This window comes from Ischnura elegans, chromosome 8, assembly GCF_921293095.1.
Source record: "Ischnura elegans chromosome 8, ioIscEleg1.1, whole genome shotgun sequence".
NCBI classification, from domain to species: Eukaryota; Metazoa; Arthropoda; class Insecta; order Odonata; family Coenagrionidae; genus Ischnura; species Ischnura elegans.
Genome location: NC_060253.1, coordinates 92,091,983 through 92,105,551, shown reverse-complemented (window position 1 = coordinate 92,105,551; position 13,569 = coordinate 92,091,983). Strand labels below are relative to the sequence as shown.

Sequence of the window (13,569 nt, the reverse complement as noted above, 5' to 3'; positions counted from 1 at the left end):
GTGGTTGGGCAATGAAATCCTCGGTTTGCATGAGACTACGTTGAGCGCTTGAAAGGTATTTGAGGGAGGAATAACAGAGAAGGTAATTGTTAGCCCAAAGAAATTACCAAAATATTTATATTTAAAGCCTTTGAGGAGTGGAAGAGAAAAGCAAGCCACTCGTTCCGTCTTTTAGGTTAGTTTGAAGGTTTTTATTCGATTTGGGTGTACCCCAACGTTGGAAATTCTGCACAAATATTTGTTCAAAATTTTCCTTGCGAATCTTTGTCACATTTTAGGTGTCTTTCTAATTTTAGACTTAACAAGGAAACGACTTTCCTCTCGAATTCAGCTTCAGCCAGCGAGCCTCAACTTTTCCTTGTGGATGATTTCGATGCTGAGATTATATATAGAATATTTGAAAATAGAATATTTGCTTGTCATTTTGAAAGATTTCCTTATTTGGGTTATAATTTTTTGTCCTTTTAAGGAAATCGGATCGTAAAAAAAGAAATGATTGGGTTTTTTATTCTCCTCAGGGATTCATTCTCATAGACTTGGTTTGGAGTTATCTGGCCACCAAGGGGAAACCAATTTTCTACTCAAGGAATTTGGTGATGGAAATTGTAAATCGTAACAGTTATGGCCAGTAAATGACATTTTTAAAGGCTTCTAATATAAATATTTTCCTCATGCAGTGATTTTACCTCAAGGTCGTTATGGATAATTGAGTTAGAGCATACGCTTCAGTTGTGTGGCTCGACTTAGACGTGCAAAGGTAATAGGAATAATATTCATCTAACGTATTTCTCTACCATGGAGAATTCTGAGAAATCTGTTGAAGGAATCTTAAAATTCTCAAGGTTTTTCTAAGAGTTAATGTTTCACGGAGGAAATATATCCTAAGATTAAAGGACGAAGAAGAATTGCGGGATATAATTTTTTCTCCTGCGAGCGTAAGTGCCATTCACGTTCAAAAAAAGAGCACCTTGTTTTATTGCACTAATTCTCTCGAAGAGATTAAGCCAACGTTTGTAATGGAGTTAAGAGCAGTGGCTTTAGTAGGTTTAAGTAAGAATGCTACCCCGTATATTCCCCTCGGTATGGGACAGCTGCATTACGGTATACCGTGATGAGCTTTATGTAGGCGATTTCCGCCGGGAGGTGCTTTTAGGCTTTGTCTCGCGGACAGCGGTTTAGCACATACGCAGTAGGGGTAAACATATCAAGCGCTGGCAAGACACTATTCTGCTCTGGTGCAGATGTACTCAGCACACCCATAATTACTCGCCCAAAGTCAGCTGCCATGCTCATCCTCTATTAACACCTCCATGTACATTCTCACGAAATTGATGGAAAATAAACGAGTAAACTTTGTCGTTGGTTAACTAATATATATTTGACAAACCACGACCCGGGTTTCATAATAATTGTCAGGTTACCTGACGATGGGTTAAAATTGGCTAATAATGCCGGTTAATGAAAAGGAATAATTAAAGGCTGCTTGAGGATGTAACTATGTTATGAAACCACAGTCGTTCTTCTTCAAATATTCTAGTTATACAACAAAAAGTTCGTTCTTTAATTTTCCATGATAGAAATGTTTCAAAGAGTTAATACTGAAGTCATAAGTCATATCATGATATTGAATTTGGGAAATAAAAATATGATTTATCTTAAATTGCCGAAGATCCACACAAAAAATGAATGACAAATGCAGATTAATTAAAGCTTTGTTTTCACAATTATAATGAATATAGTTTTTGATTTTTCAAAGTTAAAATACAACCTTATTGTGACTTGGAGAATTTTTTTAACTTTGATAAGGGAAAAAAATAATGCCACTTTATGAATTCCTGTAGCTTGATGTGTGATTTGATTTTATTTGTGCAAGAGAATGTTTCGAGAGACTCATGCATCTAGAGGCTAGCTGGAAAAGTAACAAAGGTGCATAAAAATATCCTCAATGAGGTCTCTGACGAAGCACCTAATTTCATCCGCAGGTATTTATCCAACATGCGATTGGTCTTGGTAAAGGCGGAGTTCTTTTTAACACGCTTTTTTTTACTTGCATCGGGTGTTTCATCGAAGGAATCATATTTGATTTTTAGCCCGCTTTCTATTGTCGGAGAGGCTTTTAATTTTTCACATCACTGTTCTTCTAATGACAATAAAATATTTTAAAAATTAAAATTCTGTTTCAGTGATTTCTAATTCGTTAACTAAATTCCCATATGGAAAAATAGTTTAATAAAACGTTTTTATCAATACATGGCTACAGTTTTAAATTTTTTTGAGAGAAATTTCTTTAAAGACCCTGGTTTAATCGATTACATGATTCACCACTGAAAATAGAAAATAAAAGTGAATACCAAAATTTCAAAAATTGCACGCCTATTCCAAAAGCATTAGGGTAAATTGGGTAGAGACGCCGCGCCTCTTCTTATCATAGAGTGCGCGCCTCTTCTTATTTTCAGAGTTTCGTGACAGATTGCGGGGTGAAATATAATGACGGAATGAAAAAGGTAGATGTCATAATCTTATTATTTGAGGGTCAAAGTAACGTTGCGAATCCTTCGCATGTTTAGTAGTAATTAATAGAGATCTTCTACGCTGTGATTTGTTAATGCCAAATCCAAAATTATTCCCCGGGGTTCTATAAATGGGCATATTAGTCAGATGCATCCCCTGTTTTAATATAAATAATTAATAAAAGTTTCATAGTATCATTATAACTACTGACTTCTTGGAATTTTTATAATTTTTTCAGTTGACCGGAAAAAAGTTACGCATGCGATAAAAGAATACATTTAAAAACTTTTAAATTACGTATTAATGCCAACGGGATGCACGCACAACGTTGATATTAAAATGTGATTTTTCAAGAATTATCCTTCGAATACCCAAATGCCTTTTTCTGGGAGATAATCATAGACACGTATTATGTTAATAACATTTAATAATTCACTTCTGCCTTTTCATATCTGGTTCAATCAGAGATGAGCTCTTAGCAAAACCCGCTCTTAGCTTTACGTTAACATTTTTCTCTTTTTTAATCTTGCTGCTCTTTTTCACATCAAATTCCTTTTTTTACTGCTTCGATTCATTCCCACCTGTGACTTTTTTTTTATTCCACTAATGTGCTCAATGCTTCCAGGACAAAAGATTCCAGGGTATAAGTGATTTTTCCCATATTTGTTTCATTGGTTCTTTACAGATTTTTAAGAGCAAATTCTGAGATAAATCTGCTAATTTACTTTAGAAAACTTTCCTAGCCTTAGCACCTAGCTTTCGCACGTTCAACTACTGCTTTATTATGATTTTTTCAGGCTTGCGGCAACAGTAAGTTCCGATTTGAATTTTCTCAGGCTAGATACGCCATATTGGCCTTAAAGGCTCCAGAGGTGCGGCGTCTCACCCGTAGAGAAAGGGAGGGACGCCGCACTGAAATTCGGTACATATGCCGTATTCCTCTCCTGCGGGATAAGCACTGCACGGAATGGAAAATTATTTCAAATGATTTATATAATGTTTTTAGCAACATTAAAACTGTTTTTGTGTGTACACTGAAGCTAATTGTTTTTGTAGTATTTAATTATTTTACGCATATTTTGAATATTACTATGGCAAGTTTTTAGGCAACAGCAAGTTAATTGCCTTAATTGATTTTTTAACTTTCATTTTTGAATTTAAAAAACCTCCTAAATTAAATCTTTGTTAAGTGGATTTCTTGGTTTCAACTTATATTTTTCATAAACGTACCTCTAGTTTTACAAGCTGCATTTCAATTTCATTAAAATCGTGGATATGCGCTATTAATTAGAAAATAGTAAAAATACATAAAAAATATTTGCATGTATAATTTTCCTCAAAACTGCAGTAATGCGACAATTTTTCTTTTTTAATGGAGCTGCAGTATAAAGATATCAGCTTTAGTTGGTTTTGATAATATGCGGCGTTTCACCCTTATGGGAGCGACGTGTCACCCGTAGCATACGACATAGACGCTGCGAGGTGATGTTTTACAAAAATAATTCTTGTATCTAAGAGAAGAATGACATGAGTATACATTTTTGTGTGTGCGTCAGAAACAAGACTAGTCACCATATTTACTACTTAGTTTAATCGAAAAAGCAAAATGGGACAAAATATAATTATTTTGCAAAATGTGCGGCATCTCTCCCTGATTTACCCTACACTGTTTATTTCCAGAACAAAAACTCGGTGTTTATAATAAGAAAGTTTCACATTTATGTCTAAAATGTTTAGGAAAAGGGTTCAGGTTTCCATTTTAATGATATAGTCCAGAAGTGGGATGAGTAGCGACCCGCATATTTCCCCTGTGATTACCTCCACGAGTCTTCTCAACGAAGTCCCTCTTGGGCTGCGGCCGCACGCGCAGACCTGTGCAAGGCAATGGAATGTCGGTCCTGGCGGGATGGTCGCTTGACACCACACCGGTGGACCACCGCGCTGCCTCGCTCATAATGTGGATGGGATGTCCCCATCCTTCAGCATATTCGCACGCGCTTAAGTGGGACACGCCCCCTAGGAGGAACAGCACGAGGTCAGCTGAATGTTGGGTGGCTGGGAATGGGAACCGCGGAAAGTCATCCAGCTATTAGAGCTGCTGTGGTTTTGAACCGGAGTACACCGTTGTGCGAGGCCTACTTAAACGTAGCAGCGCGATAATGAATCAGTGAAATTATCATTTTTCTCAAGTTGTAAGAGTGTTTAGGTTAATTTTTATTTTCAAGAATTGATAACTTTGTATGCGAAAAAAAGAATAAACAAAAATCGTAGATGATAAGAAGAAAACGCTTAAATTTTCGGAATTTAGGCATTCAAAATGACATTAAAGTATCATTTATTTACAACTCGCTGTAAGGAATTTATGTGTTTCCTGGAACTTTTATTGAAGCAAATGACCTGGATGCATAGAATAATTGACGGTATTGATATTTCACGGCAAATTATCGATTGAATATTTGTTTTGCTAAAAACTACACCTGTCCTTCGAAAGATATAAACGAATAACACTGAGGAAAATGAGCAACCTGGGTTTAAACTGCAAATAATCCATTCTATTTCTGCCTTGTTTAAAAATATCGGAATTAGGACGACATAATGTGATTTAGATTATTGCCTTAACGTTTCTGATGCAGCCACCTTGATCGATTATTTCATAATTAAGGATTAAACTGCCGTTCAAATTTCTATGTTCATAAATATATAATTATTTTCGTATCAGTCACTTTGGACGTTTTTGCTTCTCACTGTGGTACAAATATTTTATTTATAAGTTAGGTAGTTTCATAAAATTATGCTTTCCAAATTTCATTTACTCAGTCAATGCTAAATAGGCATCAAAGTCACGTCAGCATTTTTTTCTATGACACTCAATGGAAAACTAAATAGTTTTCAAACTGCTTATCTTCAGAATATGAGCAGTGCCACAGTGGCAGTTCGACATCCATGGTTTGATGATGGTTAGTTAAAATAATATCTTAATAATCTATATATATCATCAGGCGCGCCTAAGTGATGGCTCATGCCAAATTCATAATCAGAAGAAAATTCGGAGGGGCTATGGAAGGGGTCCATTAAAATAGGTGGCGTAGTTCTCGGGGAACTCATCTTGAAAGGGTATAGTTAAAGGCTATATATTGAAAATATTTCGGGGGTATTTGAACCCCTATATCTCCTCCCGCTAGCAACGACCCTAATTTACCCTTTTTCTGTGGAAAAAAAAACTAGTTCTATCATATGCATCCTCTTAATACCGCCTCTGAACTCATCCTGGTATGTCGTTCCCACGCTAATGGGCCTCCCAGAGGATATCTGGAAGAGGTGGGGTTAATTATAGCCCTTATACACTAGGGGGAGATGACATCCTTGGTGTAGTGACAGTGCGAGGGTGTGGAATGAATGTCAAATTTTGAGAGGAGGCCCAGGGGTTGAAAGTGGCGGATCTTCGCGAGGAAAATCACTCTTCTTCTTTGTATCTCCGAGAAGAAACGAGTCAACTTCCTCTCTTCTTTCTTTCATAAAAATAGCTCAGTGCGACACTCTTGTCTCCATAAATAATTCAGTACGAAAACTCGGAGGAGGAAATGCTTCTGCTGAGCAAATCGTGTGACGAATAGGGTTAAGTGCATCTCACAGGGGAAAGGTTCATCGTCCTCAGTATTCTTTAGCGTTAGCTCCGCGGAGTTTTGAAAGTAAGATATGATGTGGGGCACCCTGGTCATCGAAGTGGTCGAAAAAGATGAACTTACATTCAACTTGGAGCCTTATCGAGTTTTTTCTCTTTCCTCTGCGCTCTTGTACGTACTAGATGTAGTAGAGAGCGAATCGACTTCGATGCGTGGGGTCTAGATTTTAATGCTGAAAGCCTAGATCACGTGAAGCATTTGATGTGCTTGATTGGTTGACAACGACCGTAGTATTTGTTTTCATATTGTTTACTTCGATAGGTAATATCACTTTTTTGAAATTTAATTCTTACTAAGAAAAAGTATCACGATTTTAATACACTATTTATAGGCATTTACTTTTTACCATCGCAAAATAATTCAGAAGTCTGGATTTCCGACGCCTCGGATTTTGGTCGCTGTGCAGCTGATTCTAGGTTCTACCGCGTAACTCACATTTTTTGCTCTCGTCATGTAGAGTCTGTTTCCCGCCAGCACTTGCTGCAGCTGCATTCTTGGCCGTTTTTGTAGCCTCCTCCAATTGTAGTGTAGGTGACATCGACCGTCTCAGTATTGGTTGACCATACGATTATCTCAATCCATTCGCTAATCTGTATAGGGTAATGTGTTCACTCTCTCAATATTGTCTTTGATTCGTCGAATTGAGCTTCATGTCGTATCCAGGCGTGCTCTCGTATGTAAGGCAACTGAAGCTGTATTCAATTTTACGGCTCTTTAATAATTTTGCATTTGTACCTTAAGTGATTGCAATGATGGAGCAATTGCTTATTCAAGGCGTTCGAGGCGAAAACAGCTAAGGTAGCAATTGCAGAAGTAACAGTCACTCATGAAAAGAACTAAAACTGAGGTATCATAAATATATTTAATGGAGGGAATATATAATTATTGGTGGGAAAATACCTACGTGTAACGAATATCATTTGAAGTACATAGTTATGTCAATACGAGATTTTATTTGTCAGTAATGCTATTTGAAAGAAAGGAAATCATTAGAAAAGAGGCGAAAATTTTATTAGCCTAATTTTCAGTAATATTCCGTTTCTCAGCTGCTTGACTGTAATATATGTACATGGTTATTCCAAAAGTTCTGCCGTAATCATAAAAATGAGCATTCGACCAGTAGCTCGTGGCTTCTCAAGAGTCAGGAATTCTCGGGGAAAGAGGCGAATCGGTTATCATTCACACAGTGTAATAGTTTTGCTTGGAAATTTTCTGTCAAAATGTGCTTACATAACGTTAGAGATTATTGAATAGTTGGTAATGTTGGTGCTGCTAAGCTGCTTTCACTAAAATTTTGCTTGAAAGACGGGTTTAGAGTTATTAAAAAAGGAAAAAAACCAATTCTACTTCCAGGACACCTTTGTCTGTCGCAGCTGTCCATCAAAGGATCACGGGGTCTTCTCACACGAAATGAAGGGTAAACGTATTCATATGTGTCAATTGGTGTTACATTCTTGTTTCAATAATTTTTTGATGTGCTTTCTCAGTGTCTTTTTACGCTATCCGGATTTTTTTTATATTTTTTAAATTATATTCTCAGCTGACAAAAGAATTTTGTAGGTCATTGAAACCGGAAGAAAAACTGAAAGAATTTGTTAGAAAATTAGTTTCAAATCACTAAGTTCATGAAAGTGGGGGAGAAATATTAAAATGGAAATATATTATTTTAACGAACACATCAAGGAATAACTCTGCTAAACGAATGAAACAAAATAGCATGCTTTAACAAATTTCTTGACTCAATATTTAACTTTTATTCGAACACATGGATATATTGAAAGGTTTTAGAGAGGTACTAATTTTTATCATGCTAAGTAAATTTAAATTTCCCACATTACAAGGTATTTTTTCACATGATACACAATTCATTGCCTTCTTTTATCACTTTTATGTTAAGCGAAAGACTGAACGTGAAAGAATTACCGAAGATTTTACCCGTAAACTAAAAATGTGACTTCAATCTATGGTAGATGTCATACTCTTATTAATTTAGGGTTAAAGTAACGTTGCGAATCCTTCGCATGTTTGGAAGTAATTCATAGGGATATTCTACGCTGTGGTTAATTAATGCCAAATCCAAAATAATTCCCCGGAGTTCTATTAATGGCCATTTTAGTCAGATGTATCTCCTATTTTAATATAAATGATTAAAATAAGGTTCATGGTATCATTATAACCACTGCTTGGAATTTTTATAATTTTTTCAGTTGAACGGAAAAAATTACGCATGCGATAAAAGAATGCATTTTCAAAACGTTTAAATTACATATTAATATCAACGGGATGCATGCACAACGTTGATATTAAAATGTGATTTTTCAAGAATTATCCTTCGAATACCCAAATGTTTTTCTGGGAGATAACCATAGACACGTATTATGCTACTAACATTTAATAATTCACCTCTGCCTTTTCACGTCTGTTTGCAATCAGAGATGCGCTCTTAGCAAAATCCGCTATTAGCTTTCCGTTTACATTTTTCTCTTTTTTTAATCTTGCTGTTCTTTTTCACATCAAATTCCTTTTTTTTACTGCTTCAATTCATTCTTAACTGTGACTTCTGTTTTCTTCCACTAATGTATGTAAATCGCACTGGTTGTTGCCCGTATGATTTTTGTGCGAGTAGGGGCAATATTTTTGTAAAGGTTGCATATTTTCTTAAGAATTTACCCTCTCTCATGGCTCATCTCAATTCTCTGCTGGAAATCGACCTTGAAAAAGACTTTGAACAACCATGCATTGCTTTGTTAAATGTCATTATATTTTAATAGGCTAAAGCAATATAGAGCATAAGAAAATTGCACCCGACTGGCAGCTGAAAAACTTTTTCGTTATTACCTACTTTTGTCATTGATCCATTTTCCATCGGAGTTGAGGTTAACAAAAGGTTTAGTAATCATACTTGAGACGGGTTATGGAATGAATTCTTCAATTCGTCGGTGTAGGAAGAAAGCATATTTTCAACTCAATTATCCAACATTTGGTTTCCATCGAAAATCGACTCAGAAGGGGATTTGACAGCTGATGTATCTCATTTTCAGTTGATTCGCGTTTTTACGATCATGGCCGCAAGGAAATCTTTTGTTATGTGGAAAACTGACTCCAGCATTGCCATGTATATCAATTTGTTATCTGTCTGAATATATATGAAGGGAAAAAGCATGTTCATATAAAAAAATCATGTATGCGTCAACTTATCCATCACATCATTTGTTTGATGAGCGTATTAGTATTTATGAGTTTTGAATATATACCTCTCTCAGAAAAAAGTCTCAGCCACTTTTTCGTGACGTCTTCTGTACATCCAGCTAATGACATGGCAAAGGGTGAATTGAGGCGTCCAGGTTTGAATATTTTTCGTTGTCAAAATAAAAAAAATTATGTTTATCAGTCACGTTAATCCAAAAAGAAGCCGGAAATTAATTATTACTTTTTATTGCTAGCCTCCTTAGATACCTGTTTATAAGCATAAGGTTCTGCCTGTACCATCTGTTTCTTCCGTTTATTGTATTGCCGCTCACATTTTATTTTATTCATCACCTCGTTTCGACTCGTCCTCGGGTTAACTTAATGTTCCTTCATCACTAATTCCAACATTTTATCTTTCGTAAGTGCTCACACTATTTATCTTCTGTTCTCTAAAATGGAAATACAGTATAATATTTCTCAACTCTTCCAATCTTTATTTCTTTTGAGATGATAGCACTCATTCCCAAACTCATTATTTAGCTAGGTTAATTTATGTTTCTTGAGCTCAAGAGATTAAAACTACTATGAATGAATAAAAACAAAAATAACGATTTATGTCTCTGACCTCATGATTAAATGAGGTCACCTACTCCAGAAGGGCTGCCATATCCTTTAGTCTGGGGAGATACGGCTAAATTTCGATAATATTTTCGCTTTCAGATAGAAAACATCACGGAATCCATAAGTATCTAATTAGGCAATTGGAGTGCCAAATATAATAAGGTCGTTTCCTATGTTAAACGTTTCATGGTGGTGATGCCCTCTCATAATCACTCCTGTGCCTTCAATGAAATCCTTGTTCCATCATCAATGAAATCTCTGACTCCCCAGTGAAACGGTGCCGGCCTCATAAGGTGTGCAAAACGTTCTGTTCCACGGATATGTTCATCCCGAGGAAAACCAAGCACCCGTAACCATGAATAGGCCCACAGAGACCACCCGATTGTTGAATGCTAAAATGATAATACCTGTATTGTTCGTGGAAACGTTTGGAGTCTACGGAGGGCGCTATTGGTCGTGAATAAGAAAGAGGTCACCGTGAACTAAGGCGAGCTTGAGTGAGCCACTGAGCTGAATAAGGTACCCTGTCAACTCCCAGTCGATCAAAGGACCGCAAAGCATCTGTCGGAAGGTGAATCGAAAATCACCGCCCACCGTAGTCACATGGATACATACCATTATTCTGGGCATATGAGGATCTCGAAGAAAACCCACATTCCATACTGTTGCCAAATTGTGAAAAATATATTGTAGAATCTTCCAACAACTCAATCCACTTATTAGCTTATCTTTGAAGCCGGTTGAAATAAGCCCACTGACGGAAAGACACTGGTTTGAAACGCAAATTCGATATGTACGCCTGCTCTCTGAAAATTACATGCAAGTAGGTACTATAAAAGTAAATACAAAATAGCATTGTATAGGTTATTTCAACCATCCACAATCTAAAAATATGCTCTACCTGAAGATAAATCCATTATATAAAGCCGATTCGCATAAATTGAAGACAAGTATATTAATTCGCATAAATTCGCAAAAATTAAATACGCATTAACAACATTAGATTTAGACCCCGTTACCACCCTGACTAACTTTATGGCTACGGGTCACTCGGAAGAAACAGGTTCATGTATCACCGTAATATTACACTGGATTACTAAAGATGACCATAGTAGCAACTCGTATAAATATCTTTCCAATCGCAAGCGATTTAATTTTCTGGGCGGAAACTCGTATTTTATACTACGCAGAGAAACATTTGGAAGAAGGCCAACTGTTTGTAATCCGAAGCGTTCAAGTTTAATGCTTGAGGTTGCAAATGTTAATACTTCGTCGCACTAGCAAAACACCATCGGCTCGGTGAAAAATGATACGTCCTGTTAGAAAAAGTCTGTAAAGGGCTCAAAAGAGAGGAAAATAGATGAATGCCCAGTTTGAGGCTTTTAATATGGTCCATAAAAGCAAAGCAAGTTTGCTTCTTAGAAAGGATAAAAAGTAACCAAGACTTACGCCATGCAGCTTGAGCGCGTTTTTTTCCTATCTTAGGTCATGATATTATTTCACCATAGGAATTATCCAGGAGTACTCATATCAAAGCGCTTACCTAATGAAGTATTTTGTGAATGCTAACGACTTTTGTAAGCCGTGAGGTAAGTCTGTATAACTATGATGGATTTCGTGTAAAGCTTTTATCGCCTTTCACTACAGTATTAAATATCTGGAATCAGTTACCATCGAAAAAGGGCACAATCGATTAATGATCTTAAATCATGACGTCCTTATTTAATTTTTCATACTTTGAGTTCTATAGTTGGTTTAAGAATTTTCACCAAGATTGATTTTATCTGTATTTTGTGCTCTTACGTTTTATTCAATAAGTTTCTGTGAACTCAAACGTTTAAATTTAAAGTATGTAACTGTAGATACTTTGCTATGATCTTAAGTTTTTCTTACTTTTTAAGAAAAAGTAGAACAACTTTTTTTCAGAAATTTTCAACGCTAACAGAAATCATTCCGGAGAATTTATATACAAGCCATAATATTTTCTTTTTAGATGCAAAAGTCTTAATGAAAGATATATTTTTTCTTAAAAACATTGGTTACAAAATCATATAACATTAATTTAATCCACGTTTCAAGTAGTAGTAGTAAAAAAAGGTTTTTTATAACCCTGATGTATGTCATGAGAGGAATTGCTACTTGAAACGGGGTAAATATTGCTCCGTATCAAAAGTTAGTAAGGGCTTAGTAGTTACGTAAATGAAGTTCAAATTCTTATAATACTTCGCACTGTTAGTAATTGGATACCTAACTGTTCAATGTGGCTTTCAACCTAGGCTGCTAAGAGCTCAATGTGTACATCTTTTATCTTTGAGTACTCTATCAAACTCATACCCATATGGTTTTACACCATTTGAAAATTTCCAAATTGCAAGATTGCTGGAAACAAAAAAAACGTTTTTTTAATTTAATAGTTTAATTAAAATTACCTTACTTCAGGTAAGAGATACCAGAAAGTCCACACTTATCGCTAGAATATGTTTTGGGTAGTTAGGTACCGAATAAAAACCATGATTATTTGAAAGTAATCTCTGGTATAGTATTAACATAATGGGTCTTATTGAAATAATTATTTTAATGTTTCTTCTGGCCGATTTTGTTATACCCAATGCTACATGATTGTTGCGCTAAACGTGGTGTGGCAGTGACATAGCGGTAGATATGTGACCACTACTGTTACATCTCCAAGTTTCAGTGGAACCCGAACAGATGAGAGGTTTTACTGGAAATTCCAATCCCCCACATCCTCCGCGACACCTCAACGACGAGGTTTGATAAGCTGATCAGGGAGCCCCTAACACGTCTCGGGATCCTTCAACGTGCGCACCGCGGAAGGTGTGACGAGGAAGATGACACTGTGGAAATTGAAGGTGTTTCCGGGTTAATCCATCTAACATTATACAAAGGAAAATCATAATGTTTTGCTCATCTTGTACATAATTAAAATGTCAAATTTGTTACGAAATTAATAGAGTTTCATGTAGCAGCAATGCTTCACTCCGCATTTTATTCTAACAATAAAAAATTTCAACATGTTGGTACGATCCCATAATAAGCGGAAGTACATTAATAAACAATTGAATATCATCAGCATATTAGCGTTTGGGATAAAAAAATAGAGATCCAACAGTGAATTTCACATTTAATTTAGGTTTTCATTAATTATAAGTGCTGCATTCTTATTTTCCTATTTTACAAGATTCCATACGCTAATATGTTAATGATGTTCCATTTTTGAATGGTACATTTCTGCACATCACAGGATCAAGCCAAAAAGATCCTTAAAACAAAATTGTTAACTAGGTTATAGTTTTTGCAGAAATATGACTATGGAATCGTACTTTTCTGATTTATGAGCCATTTTATTTTTTTGAATGAATTTACTCCTCGCCTCATTTAGAGCTTACAGCCTTAAGACCATTGGCTACGGGAGCAGTAATGATTTTTATTCGTAAATTACATTGATAATGATACTTGATGCAGTAAAAGACTTGAATAGTAAGTTACTTAATGCTTAATATTTGTGATAGAATTCAGACAGATGGTAGTACCCTAGGGTATATTT

At 35.8% G+C, this 13,569-nt stretch overlaps 1 protein-coding gene across 2 annotated transcripts in view; it reads left to right on the top strand.

The window, feature by feature from the left end:
- LOC124163474 (tachykinins) overlaps positions 1–13,569 on the top strand; it is a 420,319-nt gene that overhangs the window by 244,922 nt on the left and 161,828 nt on the right. The window contains exon 2 of one of the 2 annotated variants that reach the window (XM_046540398.1): positions 7,548–7,611. The exons of the other annotated variant lie outside the window; for it this stretch is intronic. Coding sequence (XP_046396354.1) covers positions 7,605–7,611 — 7 coding nt within the window. The 5' untranslated portion in view covers positions 7,548–7,604. The remainder of the gene's footprint in view (positions 1–7,547; positions 7,612–13,569) is intronic. 2 annotated transcript variants of the gene reach the window in all.